Consider the following 25,129-nt stretch of genomic DNA (forward strand, 5'->3'; position numbering starts at 1 on the left):
GTTTAGCTGCAAACAAAACACCCGGTAAAAAGTTCAGCTATGAATAGATCACACTGTAGAGATTTCAGTTAGAACAAGTCATCCTGTAGATAGATCAGCTAGAAGAAGTCACCTTGTAGAGAGTTCAGCTACAAAGAAACCACCATGTAAGTGAGTTCAGCTGCAAACAAATCACCTGTAGAGAGTTCAGCTAGGAACAAGTCACACTGTACAGATATCAGCTAGAAACAAGTCATCTTGTAGAGAGTTCAGCTAGAAGAAGTTACATTGTAGAGAGTTCAGCTACAAAGAAACTACCATGTAGAGAGTTCAGCTGCAAACAAATCACCCAGTAGAGAATTCAGCTACAAACAAATTACCCTGTAGAAAGATCAGCTAGAAGAAGTTACCTTGTAGAGAGTTCAGCTACAAACAAATCACCCTGTAGAGAGTTCAGCTACAAACAAGTCACCCTGTAGAGAGTTCAGCTAGAAGAAGTTACATTGTAAAGAGTTCAGCTGCAAAGAAACTACCATGTAGAGAGTTTAGCTGCAAACAAATCGCCCTTTAGAGACTTCAGCTACAAACAAATCACCATGTAGCAAGATCAGCTAGAAGAAGTTACCTTGTAGAGAGTTCAGCTACAAACAAATCACCCTGTAGAGAGTTCAACTACAAACAAGTCACCCTGTAGAGAGTTCAGCTAGAAGAAGTTACATTGTAGAGAGTTCAGCTACAAAGAAACTACCATGTAGAGAGTTTAGCTGCAAACAAATCGCCCTTTAGAGACTTCAGCTACAAACAAATCACCATGTAGCAAGATCAGCTAGAAGAAGTTACCTTGTAGAGAGTTCAGCTACAAACAAATCACTCTGTAGAGAGTTCAGCTACAAACAAGTCATCCGGTAGAGAGATCAGCTAGAAGGATCAGCTTGCAGAGAGGTCAGCTACAAAGAAATCACCCTGCTTCATCTTTTCTTCTTCCTGTAGTAAAGAAACAAATGATAGGTTAAAAGCCCTAAAGCCAGCCATAGGCCGGCTTTGGGGTATACAAATACAAAAAGAAGTGAAATCTAATCCAAAACAGCTAAGCTGTAAAAAAAGAGTGCGGCCCTGAGAAAGGCTATGGTGAAAAAAGATGTGAAATCCAAGGTGGCGGCCAAGAAATGGCTGTGATGGTAGGTTAATGGTACAAATTTTTAATAACGACAATTCAGGTGAATTTTGTGCCAATTGACCAAGCAGCACGAAATTCATCTGAATTGTCGTTATTAAAATTTTTACCATTAACCTACCATCACAGCCATTTCTTGGCCGCCACCTTGGATATCACATCTTTTTTCACCATAGCCTTTCTGAAGGCCCCAGTCTTTTTTTACAGCTTGGCTGTTTTGGATTAGATATAAATACCTTGACCAACTTTTGTTTTGGCTTTTACAGCAAGTTAATTCTTTGCGACTGTATTAGATTTGATTTGAAAACAATAGAATACAACGTGCTCAATCAATTACAATGTGCTCACATGCCTATACATACAATCACGTATGTGTGCATGATTAGTTAGTCCATATACACTACATCCCCCTTTCTCAAAGGTTAAAGGTTTAATTTATCTGGGGGTCTAACAACAGTACCAGTCTTGGATCGAGTCACAACAGGGCTTCTGGAAAACTCGATTCTTGGCTCTGCTACACTCGGCCTTACACTTGACCGTGACTCTTCCTCTCTAGCACTTGACTCATCTGGTTGAGAATGGAGGTGACTTCAGTTTCGTCTGACTACACTCGTCGGTGTCTGTACTTCGTAGGACCTGTGTCTAGTTTCCTGTACTATTCTACCAGGTACTGGATCAGTGCCATCCCTAGTGGCTACAGAGACTGGGTCATCAGCTCCAAAACTAGGTAATTCCACTACTCTATGTCGACGATAAAAGTTTCTCTTCTGTTTTAACTTAAATTGTTTATCAATCTTGCAAAACTTGTCCAGATTTGGCCACTTCGGAGCTAATGAAGTATCAGACATAGGAACGGTAGAGCGAAGCTGTCTGCCCATCAGCAATTGTGATGGGGATAAATGGCACCATGAAAGTGGTGTAGAGCAGTATGCCAGGAGAGCTATGTTAGGGTCGTTGGAGTTCTTCAATAATTTCTTGACTGTTTTCACAGCTCGCTCTGCTTCTCCATTTCCCTGCGGGTGATAGGGGCTGCTTGTGATGTGCTTGAAATCATAGCTTGAGGCAAATTCCATAAATTCATGAGATGAATATTGTGGACCATTGTCTGAGATAAGCACTTCTGGGATTCCATATCTTCCGAATATGGATTTCATAGCAGATACAACACTCCTTGTGGTAGTCGATGACAACTTAGCTATTTCAATGAACCTAGAGTAATAGTCTACTAGCAATAGGTACATGACACCTTTAAATTCAAACAAGTCAGTTCCTATCTTCTGCCAAGGACGTTGTGGCAGTTTAGATGGAATCATTGGCTCACTCTTGTGAAGAAATGTCTGACAACATTCTTTACGTTTCTGTACCATACTCATAATCTGCTGTGACACTCCTGGCTACCAGACTGTTGTGGATGCACGCAACTGGCATTTGGTGATTCCCTGGTGCCCCTGATGAATACGGTTGAGGATTTCCTGTTGCAAGCCTGCAGGGATTACAATTCTATTATTATGCAACAGGAGGTGATTGTAAAGAGACAACTCACAACGTACATTCCAATAAAATTTTAATGTACCTTTTATAGTATGTTTGGCAGGCCAGCCATCTTGACAAAATTTTATCACTTGGGACAACACTGAATCTTCCATCTGTGCTACACGAATCCTCTCCATTTGGTCTGAACTAGCTGAAAGTGAGTTAACAACTGTAGCAACAAAACTTTCTACTAAACTTTGTAGTTTACTGATCTCTGTAGCTTTAACAACCAAAGGGGCTCTTGAGAGAGTGTCAGCTGTAAGCAAAGATTTACCAGCAACATGAACAATTGTAAAATCATATCTCATCATACGTAAGCGGAATCGTAACACACATGGTGGTAAGCTGTCTAGGTTCTTCTGCCCCAATAGAGACAGCAAAGGTTTGTGATCTGTCTCCAGGGTAAATGATCTTCCAATTAGATACATTGACACTGCTTGAAGTTTCTTAGTTTACTAGAGTGGTATATCCACAGTATATGGAACAGTTAATTGTTAGGAATTTTAGTAGCTTTTCAGTAAACCTGCATTCACTGATGTTTACTGAGAGTTTAAAATTTAGTAAAACAATTATGTTCCATATACTTAAAGTTACTGACATTTTACTATCAGTATAACTGGATACAACTACAGTAAAGCAACTTAACAAATTAGTAAACTAAGAACCTTCAAGCAGTGTGAGAACTTCTCACAAGCCCATGTGAGGGCCAGAGCCTCCTTCTCTATTTGTGCATAACGCACCTCTGTTTCAGTCATAGTGCGGGAAGCAAAAGCCACTGCTCTCCACTGAGAACTTGCATCTGGCCACTGCATTATGACTGCTCCTAATCCAAATGATGATGCATCAGCAGACACCATTGTTTCAGCACCAGGGTAATACAATGCAAGTAGAGGAGCATTTGTCAACGCTTCTTTGACTTTCTTAAAAGCTTCACTTTGAGCTACTTCCCAATTGAAGGTACGCTTGGAGCTGAGTAGCTCAGCTAATGGTTTTGTCAACTCAGCACTGCATGGGATAAACTTTGACAAATGGTTAGTCATACCAATAAAACGGCGCAGCTCTGACACATTCTTTGGAGGACCCATTTGAAGAATTGCATCCGTCTTGGCTGGATCTACTTGAACACCGTGGGAGTTAACGATGTGGCCAAGGAATTTCAGCTCTGATTTTGGAAATTCGCATTTGTCAGGGTTGAGGGTCACACCTGCTGATACAAGGCATTTTAGCACAGCCTCTAAACGAGCATCATGCTCAGCTTGAGATTTCCCAAATATGAGAACATCATCCATCAGGCAGACGCCTCCAGGCATGCCATTCAATAATAAATTCATACGTCGTTGAAATAACTCCGGAGCACTAGTAATTCCAAATGGTAAGACATTGAAACAATACCTTCCAAATGGTGTAATGAAGGTGGTCAATAAACGTGAGCTCCTGGCAAGAGGGATCTGCCAGAACCCACTATTGGCATCCAACTTTGTGAACACTTGTGCACCTGAGAGCTGAGCTAGTGTTTCTTCCACACGTGGCAGAGGATGATATTCTCTTTGAACACTCTCATTTAGGCGCTTTAGGTCGACACATATTCTGACTTTTCCTGATGATTTAGGGACCACAACCATGCCGGCACACCATGGTGATGGACTGTTTGCAGGAGAGGTGACCCCCAATGATTCCATATGCTTCAGTTCATTTTGAACTTTACTTCTTAAAGGCAGAGGTATGTTTCTGGCAGTATAAAGGGCGAATGGCTTGGCACCTTCCTTCAATGATACCTCATATTCTTCTCCAAATTGACCCAGACCATTGAAAAGCTGAGGGTACCATTTCTCCACATCAGTTTTAGTGGACTCAACTGAATCAAGCCTTGACACTAGGTTCAACGAGATAAGTGCCGGTAATCCAAGCAGGTTACGTTTGAGGCCCTGAACAACAAACACATTTTGTTGGCTTGTAGCCTGCTTATGAGTAAGGGTTGCTGTAAACTGTCCTAACACACATAATGGTGACATTGCAGGACCGTACAACTTCCTTGAGCACTTCTCTAAATTGACATTTGGCAATCGGTCAAAAGCAGCTTCACTAATGGCAGAAACTTCAGCACCTGTGTCAATTTTAAAGGTCAAAGGTACTTTGTTTACTGATACTTCAGTCAACCATTGGGTGGTCTGTTGGGCCGTGATTGCTCCTAAGAAATTATCATCTTCTGTTTCTTCTTCATTTAGGTCTTCTGCATGTTGTACTGTGTCTGTAGCTGATTTTTTTGAGAGGCACATGCTACTGTAGTGTCCTCTTTTAGCACATCTAAAGCAAGTGATATCTCGAGCTGGGCATCGATCTCGTGTGTGTTTCCCTTTCCGCAGCATCCACAGTTTCTAGCAGGAGAATCCTGTCTCAAGGGAATATATCCATAGGCCTTGGAAACATTAGGGGGTCTACGTGGAAGTAGGATATTCTCTAAGTCACTTGAAATGACCCCTTCTGGCCGATCATTCAGGAGATCTTGTTGTCTGCCAATAGTTTCCTTCTGGCGAATTCTTATTTTGGCCTTTTCCAGGGTGAGATCTGGGTCCATTTGCAGCTGTTGGGAAAGATGTTGGTCTCTAATACCGACCACCAGTCTATCTCGTATCATTTCTTCCTTTAAACCTTGGTAATTGCACATTTCAGTGAGATGGTAAAGAGAAGTGATGAACTGTTCAGCACTTTCGCCTGCCAGCTGGACTCTCTTACTGAACTTTGCACGTTCGAATATTACGTTTTGGCGGACTCTAAAAAAGGCATCAAATTTTGCTAAAACATCGTCAAATTTCTTTCGTTCATCCTGTGTGGCGTTGGTGGATGTTAGAACATCGTCAGCATCTTCTCCTAGGCAGTAGAGTAATGTGCTGACCTGACGTGGCTCCGCAGCTGCAGAAAGATTGGAGGAGTCACGAAATTGTAGGAAACGTTTCTTCCATCGTGGCCAGTCATCTGGATCACTGAAGTTAAATGGCTTAGGAGGATCTATGTTCATTGTAGCCATCGTTTCTTTACTGTTCGTGATCTTCAAACGCCGGGAGACACTTCTGACACCATGTATTAGATTTGATTTGAAAACAATAGAATACAACGTGCTCAATCAATTACAATGTGCTCACGTGCCTATACATACAATCACGTATGTGTGCATGATTAGTTAGTCCATATACACTACAGCGACAATGACGACATTACCAAGCCTAATGCAATTAACAAAGGAGTTATAAAGACATCATTAATGGTACCGGTATCTATATATACTGTGTTTGACCTTGTATTTAGTTAGTTGTAGTTGTCTATGTTATTCCTGATATCTATTGAGTTATTAACTATATCTAAGCCAAAACAGCCAAGCTGTAAAACAAGAGTACGGCTCCCAAAAAGCCAGGATGAAAAAAGATGTGAACTGTCTATAAGATTAACTGTTTGCAGCTGAACTCCCTGCAGAATAACTTGTAATGTAATAGAACTCTATAATGGAGTAAGCCATAAACTAGCTGAATGCTCTATTAGGGTGACTGTTCTATTAGAGTATCTCGATCTCGCATTTGCTACATGGAGTTGGCTTTCGAATCGTAATCCGATTCTTCTGTGCTACTGCAAGGACTTTCTATGAAGATTATTCCAGCTATATACCGGTTTTCAACTCATTGCTCTAAGCGGTTTGCCTATTAGGCATAAAAACTAATACTTTTTTATTCATAAAAATCGATCGCGTATTTGTGACACAGGTTGGGTTGTGTCATATCTCCATGGTCTTTATCTCAATTTCTTTCAAACCACCAAAAGGCACTCCTACGATAGTTACTCCATCTACATAGCAATTTTCAACTCATTCCATGAAGCGGTTTACCCTGTAGGCGTGACAACAAATCGATCTTGTTTTACGTGAATAATCGGTTGTAACTCTCAAACCATTCATTGGATTTGGACCAAATTTGATGCTAGAATTCGCCTTTGGAATCCCTTCTGTGTGCCAAACTTCAAGGTGATGGGTGTACGTGTTTGCATTTTATAGCAGATTTTGCAAATGTGCGAAAACACGAAGGAAAAAAAATCGAAACTTTGGCAGCTCATATCTCGGAAATGGCTTGCGCGATTTCCTTCAAATTAGGTATGTAGACTCCCCTGGCTGGTGGGAAACTCTGTAGCAAATTTGGTTCCAATGAGATAAGGGATCACCGAGATACAAAAGTGTGAAAATGACATTTTCTTTCTTCCTGTCAATATACCCCCGGTGTGGCGCGCCGGCATCTTCGGCCGCCCGACATACTATCATGTGTCTTGATTAATTGTGGTCATTCACATGCAAATGATAGCTATTAGCTTATCAGATAGTGATACATGACATATACAAAATACAATTACCCTTACTCCTGTTTTAACACATCAACAGGGTCCTGTTCAACACCTTGGGGGTGTTAGTGAACAGCATGAGTCATATTGTCTGTTAGTCTTTTACAAGGAGAGCTTTCTTTCACAAACAGAATTGGGCAATACTGACACAGGACAACTGGGTCCTGCAAACAGTACAGGGGTACTTAATAGACTTTACCCACAATCCACACCAGTCACACCAACCTTCCCCAATGGTCCTGCCTCAGGACAAGCATGTGCTGGTGACTCAGGAGGTACAGAAACTTCTACCAGACCTGCTACAACAAGGGGATTAGATGATAAAAATGGACCTAAAGTACGCCTATCTCCAAATCTTCATACACCAAGGTCATCAGTGCCACCTCCACTTTGTATGGGAGGGGAAACACTACAAGTTTTAAAGCCTTCCACTTGGCCTCTCCTTGGCACCACAGGTGTTTACCAAAACATTGAAACTGGCAGTAGCCTAGCTGAGACAGATAGGCTTGCACCTGATAGTGTACCTGGACGACATGTTATTCATGCATGACAACAGAGACCAACTAGAGATGATGGCACCACTCCTATGTGGATTATTCGAGTCCTTGGGACTGATGATAAACACACAGAAGTCCCTATTAACCCCAGCCCAACAGATAGAATTTGTGGGGTTTCAGATCAATTCCGACTCAATGACAATCAATCTGCCATCAGAAAAGGGAAATTTGACTCCTAAAGTCACAAGCAATCTCAGCACGGGATCTTGCCATGCTCATAAGGAAAGTAGTGGCTACCTTCAGAGCCATCACTCAAGCCTCACTACACTACAGAGCCCTACAGATGGCACTCAACTCAGTGATTCCCAAGGGAAACTCCCTGGGGGGCTCAGACATATACGACTCCAAGATATCCCTGTACAACAAAGCAGTTGTAGACCTCAATTGGTGGTCAACCCTAGACAGACAAACAATGGGGTCACCTATATGCCCACACAGTCACTGCTTATAATAGAGTCCGATGCCTTGAACCAGGGATGGGGAGCATGGTTTGGGGACACCAGCGCAGGAAGGAGCTGATTGATCAAAGAGGCAGCCTAACACATCAATTATCTGGAACTAATGGCTGCTTTTCTGGCTCTCAAACCTTGCCATCAGACATATTATAAAAATCAATTAAGTGAGGTAACACACTCCAACTAAATAATTTACTGGAAAGTGGCAAAAAAAAACACTTTGTTTTCAGGTTTGTTCCAATCATTTAATACCATAACAAATGAAGAGCAATACAAGAAGCGTCTCTACAATCAATCCAGCCACCATACAGAAATCACAACTACTATCTGTATTCAAATATACTGTGGCCATTCTGCTTCACATAACCTGTTATACAGCATTACAAACAAAAAAAAATATGAGAAGCACCTGTGAAATCAACCCAGTCACTATGGAAATTAGGGACAATTTTTGTGCCAACCAGTTGCATTGAAGCTTACCATGAATCAACACATACATGTTAGTAAAGAAAGAATTCACAAATAAGGACAAAAGTAAGTCCATGATACAAGCACTGTAGCTGGTACAGTTGGTGAAAAGACACATCTTGGGCCAAAGCAGCGTCAGACAAAGAAAGCAATCCAAGTTATGTTAGGCTGAATGCATCAGTTAGTCAGTAAGTTAGTTAGTCAGTAAGTCAGTTACTAGAACATTCTGCTAAATAACAAATTTTAAAATTCAATATAAACTGGCTGGAAGGGTTTGGGGTTGCTCTGAAGGTATTTTGGGCTTGGCTTTGCCTGCCAAACTGTTATGAAGAAAACTAAGACTGGTTTTTTGGGCAGGAAATCCCAAACATGATTCTTATTATACATACAGGATGGTAGTAGTGTGTGATTCTCACATAAGATATGTGTGCCTAGACTTCCACCAATAATAGTTGTGTGTATGGTTTACTTAGCAAGTAATTTTGTTGGCAAAACATCTTAAGATTACATACCTATTCAAGGACGGCTCTGAAATCAGACCACTAAGGCAGGACGTGATAAGTGCTAGCACACTTCGACAGATATATAGTGCATGTTTTGCAGAATAAATTGTTGCAAAATGAGATGATTATGCTGTAGTTGTAGATTATGGTTACCTGCTCTGCTGGTTAATTTCTGTTAAATAAACATACTTTGTTTTTAATACAAATAGAAGGAATTGATTTCAACTCTACTCCTCTCACTGCTACTATTCCTGCTGAAGCCACTACCACTACAGTGAGAGTACCAGTGAGGAGTGATAATATTGTTGAGGGAGATGAGATGTTTAGTATGAGCTTAAATGTACCATCATCACTTGGTCCTGGAATAGTAGCTGGTTTTGTTGCTAGTGCAACTGGAATAATAGTGGACTCTACAGGTAAGTGTACATTACAAAGTATATGATAGAGGAATGTTTGTGTAATGTGTGTTATCAACCTACTCAGTTAAAAATATTTCATTGTGCAATTTACTGTATAATGTATAATAGTACTAAAACTTATTTAGTTTAGATCTTTATAAAATGAACACCTATGTGTGATATCCTGTACACATACTATAGCTAATTTTCTTATCTATACCCTTGGTAAATGGAACTTTGCAGGGGTGTCAAAGTAAAAGCGAAAGTGATAAGGCTTAGTTTAGGGGAATGCTCTTAGGAAAAGTTTAAAATTGTACATTCAGAGATGCTATTTGGAGGCAATTTTTGGACTGTAGTACTGTGTGCAAAGTGCTAGTTAGCTAGTTACATGACAGGTGTTCAATGTTAAAACTGAAGACTGACCAAAAACACCTCTTTAACTCTTGACCTTATCTATATATTAATTCTCTTCGCCCACGCACGTGTTTTTTGAGCACTGATCTGTCATTCTTGGTTGGATTCCAATCAGATCGGTAAAATTTAAGACAAATCTTTTGATCCAGGATTGGTGGCGATTCATTAAACTACGGGAAATACCCTTTAAACCACCGTAAGTACCTGAGGAAGACACGAATTCGTCCACAACTTTCTGGCGACACTTATCATGTTATCAGCCTTCCTCATCCCAGCTTACACTAGACGTTTCTCTCCCCATGTGGACAACAGATAGGGACCCGCCGATTATGCTGGCATAATTATGAGCATAATATGTGCCTGAAAGCATTGAGCATAATGCTAGCATAATAGGTAGAATATTTTGTAACAGTATGAATTCTTGCTTATAAAAATAGCTATCACAGAAAGATCGATATACTCTAATAGAACAGTCAGTAACTCTAATAGAATAATCACATAACTGACTGTTCTATTAGAGTATATCGATCTTTTCTGTGATATGCATTTTGACCAGTAGGTTTGTGCTTCAGCCACTTATTATTTATCCATAAACTGGAAATTATTAGCAGTGCATGGGAACTGAGGCATAAATAATTAGGCATAATTTGAGCATAATAGGTAAGTTTTGAGCATAAATTTAAGCATAATAGGTAAATTTTTGAGCAGTGCTGCATAGCATAATAGGTAAAATTATGAGCATAATCGGCGGGTCCCTAACGACAGAATGAGAAAAGTGAAGGTATTAAAATATAAATGTGATTATATAGTAGTACAATTGACATGCAAATTTTCATGCTTTTGTCACAAATGACACAACTTTTGCACTATTCTCCTCTACTAACTAAGAAAAACAAGATTCAAGCACATATTTTGGAGAAAAATGGACCAATTTACCTCAAAGTTGGGCATGCTATGTGTCCCAAAATTCCATAGCAGCAGACAAGGTGTTCTGTCAAGCGTGTCTGAGCTACAAATCATACATGATATGTGAAATTTAATTGCATTATCTTGGTTCCTATATAATACAGTACACACTTGTCTGTCACTCGGTTCCACATGATTATGATACATTAACTTTACTTGTATGGTTATGACAAGGATTAGTTATTAGGTTAAGACGTGCATCTTTAGTAAATAGTGTCTATAGCAAATTGTGTCTAGAGCTATGTGTTTCCACATAGTATTGGTAGTAAAGTTTGAGTCTAGAAGATTTGTTGGTTCAGAGTCATCAGGACATGTAGAAGTTGTAGTGATAATATCAGGAGGATCATCTATCATACCTATTGAAGTAGTGGTGACTCCTTCTGAACAATCACCAGTGTCAGCAAGAGGTGAGGGATACATTAACAAGTAACACAATGTATGAACTAGTAATACTGTACTGTGATAGGATCAGGTGTAGACTTTGACTCTGATCCAATTACTGTAATATTTGGTATTGGAGAAGTGAGTAAAAGAGTTAACATATCAGTGAGTTGTGATGAGGAGCTGGAAGGAGATGAAAGATTCAATATTAGATTATCACTACCAAGTAATAATCCTCAAGTATCACTAAGAACAAACAGACAGACATCTACAGTAAGGATCACGGACAGTACAGGTCAGTAATGGAGTAGTAGTCAGTGTAAGTGATAATATTATACAGTTGAGGTGAACTTTGACAAGTCATCATATGAAGTAAGGGAAGACAGTGTTGAAGTGATGATAATGATAGTACTGAATCAACCATCATCCAAACCATTTGATGTGATTATTAATTCAGTTGATGTTACTACCAGAGGTGAGCAGATTGAATTGAATTCACTCACATGATGTCATATTTCTGTAAAACAGAAGGAAATGATTATCTTAGAAATTTTGGTGCTGTTGTAAATATACCAGCTAATATGACATCAAAACTATTGATGATATACATAATTGATGACAAGATTGTAGAGTACAATGAAACATTTACACTAACACTTAGTGTTCCATTCTCATCTTGTGGAGTTATTAGTGGAAGTATTAGCACTAGTGAAGTGATAATAAAAGATGATGATGGTAAGATGATTGGTAGCACTTATTAAACCAGGCACATGCCCACAAACAGCTTGTAGCCACCTGTGGGCCTGTGCCTGGTTTACTGAAATTGTTATCATAAAAACGTGCACATGTGCATATATACCTATCTATCTATGTACCTACCTATCTTTGTTCATATGCACACACATGAGTGAATCCATTTTAATGGAAAAACAGCCAGCTTATAAGATAATTATTTTTTTGATAATTCTGTATGCATTATTGCAAAATCAATTATTACATGCATAGTATGTAATATTGAACTTGTTTATTGAATCTGTAAAAATTACTTCATATTTTTAGTCAAGATTACTATATTTATCTAAATAAAGCTCTGATTAAGTAAAAGGGAAATATATTGTACAATGTTTAAAGAAAACATTTTCAATAGTTACCACAGCATTTTAGAATGTGGACAATGTGTTTGCAAGAAATTATTGACCGTGCATCATCTACAATATAATTTCTGGTATTTTATATACAGCAATGCATAAAACTATCACAGCTAATTTCATTTTTCAAAGTTATTTATATCTAATCCAAAACAGCCAAGCTGTAAAAAAGTGTGCGGCCCTCAGAAAGGCTATGGTGAAAAAAGATGTGAAATCCAAGGTGTTGGCCAAGAAATGGCTGTGATGGTAGGTTAATGTTAAAAATTTTAATAACGACAATTCAGGTGAATTTTTGTGCCGCTTCACAAAATTTACCTAAATTGTCATTATTAAAATTTTTACCATTAACCTACCATCACAGCCATTTCTTGGCCGCCACCTTGGATTTCACATCTTTTTTCACCATAGCCTTTCTGAGGGCCGCACACTTTTTTTACAGCTTGGCTGTTTTGGATTAGATTTCATTTCTTTTTGTATTTCTATACCCCAAAGCCGGCCTATGGCCAGCTTTGGGACTTTTTTAACCTATGTTTTTTTCTTTACTACAGGAAGAAGAAAAGATGAAGTAGATGTACTTTAAATATTTTATCAGTAAATGTACAAATTATGTATACTGTATAATACATGTGTGACCGGATTTGCGAAAAGGGGTCTTCCACACACATCCAATTTGCCAACTTTGACAATTGATAACTTCAGATTGGAAAGAGCTATTGCCTTGACTTTTGGGCAGTGGTGAGCACCACTATAGCTGAATACATGGTGAAACTTTCAGGTTAATATGTTACTTGAACACTGAGTTATGGTCTCCAACGGTTACAGAATTGGATGTGTGTGGAAGACCCCTTTTCGCAAATCCGGTCACATAATATTATATTGATTACAGAAATCTCCATGGTGGTTTCTTTGTAACTGAACACTCTACAAGGTGACTTCTTCTAATTGCTCTCTCTACAGGGTGAATTGTTTGTAGCTGAACGATCTACAAGGTAACTTCTTCTAGCTGATCTCTCTACAGGGTGATGTGTTTGTAGCTGAATTCTGTATAGGTGATTTGTTTGCAGCTGAGCTCTTTACAGAATGGTTTCTTTGTAGCTGAACTCTCTAAAAGGTAACTTCTTCTAACTGATCTTTCTACAGGGCAATTTGTTTCTGGCAGAATTTTCTACAGGGTGATTTCTTTGCAGCTGAACTCTCTACATGGTGGTTTCTTTGTAGCTGAACTCTCTACAAGGTAATTTCTTCTAGCTGATCTCTCTACAGGGAGATTTGTTTGTAGCTGAACTATCTACAAGGTAACTTCTTATAGCTGATCTCTCTACAGGGTGATTTGTTCGTAGTTGAATTCTGTACAGGTGATTTGTTTGCAGCTGAGCTCTTTACAAAATGGTTTCTTTATTGCTGAACTTTCTCCAAAGTAACTTCTTCTAACTGATCTTTCTACAGGGTGATTTGTTTGTAGCTGAACTATCTACAAGGTAACTTCTTATAGCTGATCTCTCTACAGGGTGATTTGTTCGTAGTTGAATTCTGTACAGGTGATTTGTTTGCAGCTGAGCTCTTTACAAAATGGTTTCTTTATTGCTGAACTTTCTCCAAAGTAACTTCTTCTAACTGATCTTTCTACAGGGTGATTTGTTTGTAGCTGAACTATCTACAAGGTAATTTCTTCTAGCTGATCTCTCTACAGGGTGATTTGTTTGTAGCTGAATTCTGTACAAGTGATTTGTTTGCAGCTGAGCTCTTTACAGAATGGTTTTTTTGTAGCTGAACTCTCTACAGGGTGATTTGTTTGTAGCTGAAATCCCTACAAGGTAACTTCTTCTAGCTGATCTTTCTACAGGGCGATTTGTTTGTAGCTGAGTTCTCTACGGGGTGTTTGTTTGCAGCTGAATTCTCTACATGGTGGTTTCTTTATAGCTGAACTCTCTACAAGGTGACTACTTCTAGCTGATCTCTCTACAGGGTGATTTGTTTGTAGCTGAACTCTCTACCGGTGATTTGTTTGTAGCTGAACTCTCTACAAGGCGATACTTCTAGGTGATCTCTCTACAGGATTCCTTGTTTCTAACTGAACTCTCAACAGGGTGATCTGTTCATAGCTGAACTTTCTACTGGCTGATTTGTTTGCAGCTGAACTCTCTAAATGGTGGTTTCTTTGTAGCTGAACTCTCTACAACGTGACTTCTTCTAGCTGAACTCTCTACAAGGTGACTTGTTTCTAGCTGATCTCTCTACAGGGTGACTTGTTTCTAGCTGAACTCTCTACAGGTGATTTGTTTGTAGCTGAACTCTCTACATGGTGGTTTCGCTGTAGCTGAACTCTCTACAAGGTAACTTCTTCTAGCTGATCTTTTTACACTGCATATTTGTTTGTAGCTGAGTTCTCTACAGGGTGATTTGTTTGCAGCTGAACTCTACATGGTAGTTTCTTTGTAGCTCTACAATGTGACTTCTTCTAGCTGAACTCTCTACAAGGTGACTTGTTTCTAGCTGATCTCTCTACAGGGTGACTTGTTTCTAGCTGAACTCTCTACAGGTGATTTGTTTGCAGCTGAAGTCTCTACATGGTTTATTTCTTTGTAACTGAACTCCCTGCAAGGTGACTTCTTCTAGCTGATCTCTCTACAGGGAGATTTGTTTGTAGCTTAACTCTCTACAGGTGATTTGTTTGCAGCTGAACTCTCTACATGATGGTTTCTTTGTAGCTGAACTCTCTACAAGGTAATTTCTTCTAGCTGATCTCTCTACAGGCCGATTTGTTTGTAGCTGAACTCTCTACATGATGGTTTCTTTGTAACTGAACTCTCTACAAGGTGATTTCTTCTATAGCTGATCTTTCTACAGGGTGATTTGTTTGTAGTTGAACTCTCTACATGATAGTTTCTTTGTAGCTGAACTCTCTACAAGGTGATTTCTTCTATAGCTGATCTTTCTACAGGGTGATTTGTTTGTACCTGAACTATCTACATGATGGTTTCTTTGTAGCTGAACTCTCTACAAGGTAACTTCTTCTAGCTGATCTCTCTACAGGACAATTTGTTTGTACCTGAACTCTCACATGATTGTTTCTTTGAAGCTGAACTCTCTACAAGGTGATTTCTTCTAGCTGATCTTTCTACAGGGTAATTTGTTTGTAGCAGAACTCTCTACAAGGAAACTTCTTCTAGCTGATCTCTCTACAGGGAGATTTGTTTGTAGCTGAACTCTCTATACATGATTTGTTTGCGGCTGAATTCTCTACATGATGGTTTCTTTGTAGCTGAACTCTCTACAAGGTAACTTCTTCTAGATGATCTCTTTACAGAGTGAATTGTTTGTAGCTGAACGATCTACAAGGTAACTTCTTCTAACTGATCTCTCTACAGGGTGATTTGTCTGTAGCTGAACTCTCTACAAGGAAACCTCTTTTAACTGAGCTCTGTACAGGGTGAATTGTTTGTAGCCGAACTATCTACAAGGTAACTTCTTCTAGCTGATCTCTCTACAGGATGATTTGTTTGTAGCTGAACTATCTACAAGGTAACTTCTTCTAGCTGATCTCTCTACAGGGTGATTTGTTTGTAGCTGAATTCTGTATAGGTGATTTGTTTGCAGCTGAGCTCTTTACAGAATGGTTTCTTTGTAGCTGAACTCTCCACAAGGTAACTTCTTCTAGCTGATGTATCTACAGGGTCACTAGTTTGTAGCTGAATTCTCTACATGGTGGTTTCTTTGTAACTGAACTATCTATAAGGTGACATCTTCTAGCTGATCTTTCAACAGGGTGATTTGTTTGTAACTGAACTCTCTACAAGAAAACTTCTTCTAACTGATGTCTGAACAGGGTGAATTGTTTATTATTATTATTATTATTATTATTAATGCTTTACAATGCAACATACAATTACAATTGTACATGTGTAGGTGGGTATAGATGAAGAAAAAGTTGCATTGATGGTCTGCCAGCAACCTGTGCTGGCAGCCGGGAGTTAATTAAACTTATGTAGTAAAGTTAATTGTCAGTCCAGAATCATAGCACTTGCTGCATCTACAGCAGTAATGATAGGTGCAGGGATTGTCAGGAGAGAAATTTGTGGTGAAGTGTTGCCATAAATAGTTCTGAATAGTAGCTTTGATGACTGGTAGAGACTGGTTGATGTCAATGCAAGGTAATTGGTTCCATATCCTGGGAATTCTATTAAAGTAAAAGTTTCTGGCATAGTTACTATTAGTGCGGACATGATTTAGTTTGTTAGTAGATGAAGACCTGGTGTTGGAAGAGCTAAATGATATGTAGTTGTATATGTTAAATTGAGAAGATGGCTGTTGTAAAGCTTTGACAAGGAACATAATATCATAGAGATCGAGCATATACATTAGAGGTAAGATACCTAACCGGAGTAAGCGTGTTTTATAGTCACTGACATAATCAGCTAGAATGAACTTGGTGGCTCGTCTTTGTACTTTTTCAAGAATAGTGGTATCTTTGATCATATAAGGATTCCACAATTGTGAGCAATAAGTTAACTGAGATCTCACTAGAGTTAAATAAAGAAGTTTTCTGGCTCTGATAGAATGGCAGCTATGGAAGACACGCCTCAGCAGTCCTAAATATTTATAGGCTTTAGCAGTTATGATTTGATAGTGCTTGAACCAGGACATATCTGATGAAAGCTGCAAACCTAAGTCACGATGAGAAAGAAGCTGTGGGAGTGGGCAGCCATCAATAGAATATGTGGTAGTGAATTTACTGTTGAAACTCAGGTGGATGCATTTGGGTACACTGAATCTAAAATCATTGTTAACACTCCAGGTGAATAAATGGTTGAGATCTTCTTGTAAGCACAGTTGGTCAGAAGAAACAGCAATACTTTTAGATAGTTTGGTATCATCAGCAAACTGGAATATACTTGAGAATTTTATGACAGATGGTAGGTCATTGATGTATAGCAGGAAGAGCAGTGGGCCAAGGGTGCTACCTTGAGGCACCCCAGACAGGACAGGAAGTAAGTTGGAAATGGAATTACAGATTCTTACACATTGTAGACGATTATGTAGATAACTGCTGAACCACTTATGGAGATTACCAGAGATTCCACAAGACTTCAATTTATTTAGCAGTTTCATATGTGGAACACTGTCGAAGGCCTTGTGAAAATCCAAATAAATAGAGTCTATTTGATGGCCTTGAGTGGTGACTTGATGAATGCTGTTCAAGTATAGCAACAGTTGTTGGGTAGTTGATCTACCAGGAAGGAACCCAAATTGACAATTTGTGATATGGCTGAGTGTGTGATTGATTATGTTGTTATAGACTAAAGTTTCAAGGACTTTAGACGTGTTGCTGAGGAGGGAGATCGGACGATAGTTCTTTACTGAAGATCTATCTTCTGATTTGTATACAGGTACAATTAAATGAATCTTCCACTCCTCAGGAATTGACCCAGTTGACAGACTGAGATTAAAAAGATGGCATAATGGACGGGTTAGTGAGAAAGCACAGTTTTTGAGGACCTTGGGACTAATTTTGTCGATACCAGTAGCTTTGTTAGGGTCAAGTTGGCACAGAACATAGTATACTTCATCCTCAGTGAATGTTAGAGAATTTATTTGATCTGGATGGAGTGATGGAATGGTTTGTTCAGAAGATGTTGGAGCTGTAAAAACTGAGTGGAAGTATCGATTGAACAGACTAGCTCGGGAAGCATCACTTGAAGCTGTAGTGTCATCGAGATGTACAGTAGGTGGTATTGTGCCAGATTTAGTATAACTTCTAATATAGTGATAGATAGCAGGATTAGAGGATTCGGCATAACTGTTTATGAGGGAAGACTCATAGTTAGATTTGGCCAAAGCTACACTTTGTTGAAAATGTTCATCAGCTAGACGAAGTTTAGCAGTATTATGGGGAGTGGGTGAACGTTTATGAGTTCTTCTGAGAGTGTGAAGGCACTTCAACTGATGCCTTATATCACGACTAAACCACTTTGGATACTGATTAGATCGCAACTGAAACTTGGGTATAAACAAGGACATTGCTTCTGAGATGACCGATTTGATGGTAGACCAAGTGCTTTCAACATCATCACAGGTTAAGCAGTCAGCAATGTTAGAATTTAAAATAAAGTCATTCATACTCGTAAAGTCAGCTTTTGAATAATCATAAGCTTGTAATGTAGTAGTATTGTGAAGTGGTAGACAGTTTTGGTTAATACTGAAGGAAATTGGGAAATGGTCAGATGAAATCTGAGAACATTCTGGAGAATTAACTGAGACATTTGTGATGAGGTCTTCGTCATTGGTAAGAATGAGGTCAAGTATGTTGCCATGAATGTGTGTTGGGTAGGTTATAAGTTGGACAAGATTCAATTCAAAGGTCATGTCGCATAAGTCTTCAGAGGCTCGACAATTACCACACATTGTTTCCCAGTTTATATGTGGTAGATTAAAATCACCTAGAAGAACAACACTGTGTGACTGCTGGAACTGTGATATGTGATCTGATAGGGATCGAATTTGAGATGATGTTGGATCAGGAGGAAGATATACCACACATAAGATTAGGCATTTGGGTAGCTTTAGTTCAACAGTCAACATCTCAAGATTGGTGGGGGAGGGTAAGAGTTTACTGATGATATGGGTTCGAACGGCAATTAGGACCCCTCCACCTCTAGACCTACGATCATTGCGATAGATAATGTATTGATTTGGTAGAATTTCATTGTTAAATACATTGCTGGTTAACCAGGTTTCTGTAATAGCAACCAAGTCATATTCATGAGAGTAAACTAAGGATTGGAATTGTGTTAGCTTATTAACAATACTTCTAGTGTTTATGTAGAAACAATTAGGTAGTCATTGATTTTGATTAGGAACAGAGGGTTGTTGATTAGGGACAGAGTCGGGTGCAATACTAGCAGATGTAGAGCTTGTAGTAGATGAACCACTGGAAGAATTAACAAATTTGAAGTCTGTAACTATGCCATGAAGTCTGTTGTTGATAAGAATCTGACCGTTGCGAAGTTTTATAGCCTTACGGTCTATTCCTTGTTGAATAAGGTTCCAACGTTCATGAAGGAGGATTGATTCTATCTTTCTCTCTTCAGGTGTCATGTCAGGTTTAATCAGGATAGGTTTTTTGGTTTTGCTTCTGTTGAATAAGACAGTGCTGGCATCAAGTGTACGGAGAAATTTAACTAGTATTGGTCTTGGACGATTGTTATCAGCTGAGAATTTTCCCAATCGGTGAATGTCATTAATTGAAGTATCACCAATACTAGTGTCGGTGGTGTTAAGGATCGGGAGAACTTTCTCCAAGTCAAGTTTAGATCTGGCGACTCTTGGCATATTTGGAGGGCACTCCTGGATACCATAGATGACAATGTTGTGGTTTCTGTCAGTATTTCTGGCTTTGGTATTGGTTATATTTGCAGAAGTATTGACACTGGCTTCTAATGGGATGTTAAGAGATGTCGATGTGTTGCCTGCTGTCTGGTCTGATTGATTTGTGTTGTTGACAGATGACTGTAGTAAGGTGATTGTTTCTGTAAGTGAAACTATGCTGGCGTTTAGGTCTTTGATGGTATTCATTAATTTGTTTATTTCACTGTTTTGGTTAACCAGCATACAATGAGAGCATAAGTACTGAGAGTCAGACTCACCTAGTTTGAGAAATGCTGGACGGGTCAGGCCCGCGCATTTTCTGTGGATCCAGCCTTGACAGTCACCTTCACAAAATACGGCTTCATCACCATCAGAATTTTCGCCAGGCTCCAAGATCGCTTCTTCGCAGACTATGCAGTCGGCTTCACTGTTCTTGACGTTTTTAGATTTTCTTTTGGGCGGAGAGCTTCCTGCCAGCTTCCTCTTGGGTTTTCGAGGGGTTGCCATAGTTTCCACTCCAAAAGTTTACGTCTAAAAATGTCTTCTGGCGAGGCTGGCGACTATCCCAGTCGATAATTCGACTGGGACGGGTAGAGTAACACAAAATAAACACAAAAAGACGCAGTTCCCGGGTCTTAAACTCTTCAAGGGAAGAAGAGGAAGACCCTAGCCACACTCGCGTCACGTGATTTTTTTTTTTTTTTTGTTTGTTTGTTTGTAGTTGAACTCTCTACAGGGTGATTTGTTTGTAGCTGATCTCTATACAGGTTACTTATTTCTAACTGATCTCTTGAATTCTGTTCAGGGTGACTGCTCTATTAGGATGACTGCTCTATTAGAGTATCTCGATCTCGCACTTGCTACACCAAGTTGGATTTCGTGTTATAACTCCGTGGCTTTAAGTCTGATTCTTCTACACCATTGAAGAGCCTTTCTAAGATGATAACTCCATCTGTACAGCGATTTTCAAAGCATTACCCCAAGTGGTTTATCTGGTAGGCGTGGCAAGCATAATAATAATAATAATAATAATGTTCTATACCATATGCGTATTTTGTACCGTACGCGTATGGTATGTACCATACGCGTATGGTACGTACCATACGCGTACGGTACGATTTTCCGTACCATACGCGTATGGTATAAACATACGCGTATGGTACGTACCATATGCGTATTATGCCTTTTCTCTAGCCTTGCCATCACCTAGCTACAATGGGCTGTCTTTACAAGCATTCAGTTCTAGCTGAGCAAACTTAGAACTCAACACAATAATCTGCTTACTACTGAGCTGTAACTATAAATTTATTCATCAGTACATGCACACATGCATTTTATCCTTGCCGTGCCCATGCAATACCCACTATAGTCCTATACTAATGTACCTAAATCTTATGTCACTTTGTCTGCAGAACTTTACATAAATGGTACTGTGCATGTATACTATACTTTATACATTAGCTATCAGAAGCATGCAGATGGTCTTATAATATACTCAATTATAAGTGTGGATAACTCACAATTTACAACAGAATTGGGTAAATAAGCAAGGAGAGCAATTACAACATGCATGGTAGCTAGTAATTTCTAACTGAATTATACATAATTATACTGCTTGTGCAAAGCTAATAACTGACTGGAAAAATGAACTTCGTAAATGTCATCAGTTGTGCAACATGGCTCCTCACTGCATGTATTTGCATTTTTATACACTATGTACACTCTTCTTCTTTTGAGGATCCAATTTCTTGTTTACGTACTTTTCTTGTTTATACATACTGTAAATAGTATATTCATCACACTGGACCTACAGCACAAATTAATGTGGATGTTGTTAACTTTAAAGAGTACGAGTAGCTAAACACATTGTCTTCCCATACAGTAAGTAGCGAGTAGCTATACAACGCACTTAATAATTAAACAATGCTACTTAATATACATTCATTACTGAACTATACATTAGAACTCATAAACTCACCATAAAATCTCTGCCATGTTATGTTTTCCTACTTCATCTCAGCCGGCAATGCACATGCCTCATTCAATAGCAAAGATTCAGCGAACTACAGTTTAAAAAAAATCATTGCACAATTAATTACTATGCGCATCAGTCTTAGAGTATAGCATGTCTAATATTGCTATAAGCTACAGCCATGCAGATTTACATTAATTAGCAAACTAAAAACATTACTTTCTCTACAGTTATATCTCTTTGCTACTGTTAGCAGATTCGCAAATTAACCTGACAATTGACTACAAAATAGCTTTTAATCAGCAACTCAATAAACAGTGTCACACAGTGTACAGCTACTCAATTCTACTCTAAAGTATTAAAAGTTACAACTGCTTTTATACCTACAAAACCACAGAAAAGTTCTGTACAGGTCCAGAAACTTCTAGAAGCATGTGAATACAATTACAAAACTAATTCAAAACCTTAACTACATTATGTGGTAATTTACAGAGACAACCTGTCTGATTACATAGCTACACAGTAATACACACATGTATTATGTCATATTACAACAGCTACCTCCCTCAATGTTATTGTATCAGCATTCTCCAGGTCTTCTTCTGTTTGAGCAATCATTATACATTGTACTTCTCGAGCTCATCTGATTAAAATTGTCTGCTCAACTGTGACACACCTTTAGTGCCACCAGGCATAAATATCCATTTTTAAGTGGAAGCTATAGTGTACTAACAAATTAAAGGTAAACAATAGATTATATGTAGCAACAATAGAATAAAATATTTAATGAAATAATATATATATGCCTGAAAAAATTGGCTCCATTTGCCAATGGATGCAAATTATTTAATATGGTTGCTATGTTGTAACCAATCAGAATGTAATATATGGATAATTATATCAAAATCTTATGTTTATATTTAGCTACAATGCTACCACTACTGGCTTATAGCGTTTATATCACTATGCATTCCAGTTATATTCATTGAAAAATTGTGAATATCAATATGCTGGCACAATTTTACAGCCTAAAAGAAATCAATGTCTTTTGTCCTAAATAATGCTTTAGAAGATCAAACTTCAATTTCAGTTTCTGAGTAAGGCAAGGAGCATGCTGCTCTTGTTTTATGTAGAAGGGATAATTGGGCACCTTTAAACCCAAACACATTTTTACAAAGTTCATATATACAAGTATAGAGAAACCCCTAGTAGAGTTTTGGGTAATATCGCTCTATATAGCTTTTAATTATTGTACTAATCTTTGACTATCTTCAGGAGTATTTGTAAACACATAAATATTATGTGTGGGTATTGTTCTAATTGTAGGGAAGTGTAGGCAGACCATTTATAGGCAAAACAGACTACTGTATATAATATTATTAAGCAATAACTGAAAGTACACAATAACAACTAACTCTTACAACTACAGTACACAATATTAATGTTACATTATATTACATCATGTCACATCATTACATTACATCATTAACTCTATTATAGATATGAAGGAGGAGTAGCATTTGTAATAATGGCCTAGTTTTTAAAATTTTCATTGTATCAACAATGGATCATGAATCCAATAAGAAGCAATATATGTGTAGCAATTGCAGCCACAATGTACTGTGTGGAAGAAGAAACAAAAATTAAAATTTACCATACAGTGTGTGCAGTTGCTATGCAACAGCTAGATAATTTGTGACCGGATTTGCAAAAAGGTACCTTTTTCACAGACAAAATTTGACCCTTGCATATTTTGAACTTCGGGGTTTCGTAAGTTTTTGAACATATACCTTATAATTGCCTGTATGCAATTATCCATGAGTGCACAGTAGCTACTAGTATCTATCTGCATTTTGATACTAAGAGCAAGTTTATCAGTGTAAGGAGTCAAGTGTTATGCCATTTTGTTTGCTGGTATGTAAAATGTGTGGAAAAGTTACCTTTTCACAAATCTGGTCATTTTAACTCAACTATTCTAAAGAACATATACAGTATACCAGCTTGTGTACTTTCAAATCAATTACACTGTGGATAAATGAAGATAAAAATGCAAGATGGAAATCCATGACAAATAAGGCAGTAGACAGCAGGACGAGGCAATAAATCAATATGTACAAAAGTCAGAAGACATCAAGAAAATAATCCACAGGTGCTTACATAAACCATCATAATTATATGGGTGATGGCTCTATTGCATGTATTTTGTGGAACTGTCAGATACTTTGATGAAATGAAATGTTAAACAGACAACGAGATACATTGTTATAGCTAGATATACACCAATGACTATGTATAAATCAAGACATAATATTATTATATTTAATCCCCTTCCTTTGATTATACTTTTCAGACTTATACTGTATGCAGCTAGGTGTTATCATGTTTTTCGTAAAGCTTCCAACCCAGATGATTGACCTTTATTAGTTTTGACAATGTAGAATTTCATCAGATCCTACCAGATCAGCAGGACTTAACACGATTCAAGACTGGATCTGCCAACACTGTGATGAATTCATGATTGGTTTTATCATATATTGTCCTAAACCAAGATGTCATGTCAGTTTCATCACTTATATATAGTCATGCGAGATATCATGTTATTCTTTTATTTTAAGGAATGCTTTATTTTAAATAGGTTTGCATCATGCAGTAAAGTAAATTATATCTTAATCGCAGTAATCAGATCAACTTACCCTGCCATTCACTAGAATTGCCACATATAAATTCAGCTTCTTTCCTTCCACTGCTATATGGAACAACTTGCAACCAGAGACTTTTGAAGCTTCATCTATCACCGTGTTTAACGACCTTCTTATAAATGAACTGTAAAATTGTAATAATTAGTTAGCTGTAGCTATATATTTTGATTTGAATATTGTATTTATACTCGCTGTGCGAGGTCTTGCAATTATATAATAAAATAATATATGATTGCTCTATTAGAGTATCTCGATCTTCACTGAACAGAAAGACTAGCTCCTCCCCCCTCCCTCTTCCCCGAACAGCAGAGTGCCATCAGGCGTAGTCAATAGGTACGGCAGTGCAAAAACCTTCTGCTTGATATTATGCGCATACCAGGTTAGCTATACTCAGATGGTACGATTTTCCGTACCATACGCGTATGGTTGTACCGTACGCGTATACGCATATGGTATGTACCATACGCGTATGGTACAAAATACGCATATGGTATAGAACAATAATAATAATAATAATTAGCTAATCTCGATTGCGTAATTGTTACACACTGTTGATTGTTTCGCTCTATCTTCCTGGTTTTTAGCTCGATTTCTTTCAAACCACAAAAGGTTTGAGGTTCAATAGTTAACCTATTCACCCACCGATATTCAGCTTCTTCCCATACGCGGTTTACCCTGTAGGCGTGACAACATATTGGTGTTATTTTTCGTGCATAATCGCTCATAACTCTTTGCCTGTT

At 38.4% G+C, this 25,129-nt stretch overlaps 2 protein-coding genes and 1 long non-coding RNA gene across 4 annotated transcripts in view; 1 reads left to right on the forward strand and 2 right to left on the reverse strand.

Annotated features, from left to right (window-relative positions):
• Window positions 1-25,129, reverse strand: part of LOC136267080 (uncharacterized) — a 341,703-nt gene that overhangs the window by 287,179 nt on the left and 29,395 nt on the right. The gene's annotated exons all lie outside the window — the stretch shown is intronic.
• LOC136267075 (adhesion G-protein coupled receptor V1-like) overlaps window positions 1-25,129 on the forward strand; it is an 84,257-nt gene that overhangs the window by 57,249 nt on the left and 1,879 nt on the right. The window contains exons 30-34 of the mRNA XM_066062132.1: window positions 9,256-9,462; window positions 11,082-11,231; window positions 11,291-11,500; window positions 11,546-11,680; window positions 11,734-11,940. Of these exons, the coding sequence (XP_065918204.1) occupies window positions 9,256-9,462; window positions 11,082-11,231; window positions 11,291-11,500; window positions 11,546-11,680; window positions 11,734-11,940 (909 nt within the window). The remainder of the gene's footprint in view (window positions 1-9,255; window positions 9,463-11,081; window positions 11,232-11,290; window positions 11,501-11,545; window positions 11,681-11,733; window positions 11,941-25,129) is intronic.
• On the reverse strand, window positions 21,243-22,250 carry LOC136267092 (uncharacterized). 2 transcript variants are annotated; one of them, XR_010706511.1, is made up of 3 exons: window positions 21,961-22,250; window positions 21,697-21,781; window positions 21,243-21,525 (listed from the first exon to the last, which is right to left on the reverse strand). It is a non-coding gene; the product is annotated as an uncharacterized lncRNA (long non-coding RNA). The 2 variants fall into 2 exon arrangements; XR_010706510.1 differs by having other exon boundaries at window positions 21,910-22,250.

Source organism: Dysidea avara, chromosome 9 (genome assembly GCF_963678975.1).
Source record: "Dysidea avara chromosome 9, odDysAvar1.4, whole genome shotgun sequence".
Taxonomy (NCBI): domain Eukaryota; kingdom Metazoa; phylum Porifera; class Demospongiae; order Dictyoceratida; family Dysideidae; genus Dysidea; species Dysidea avara.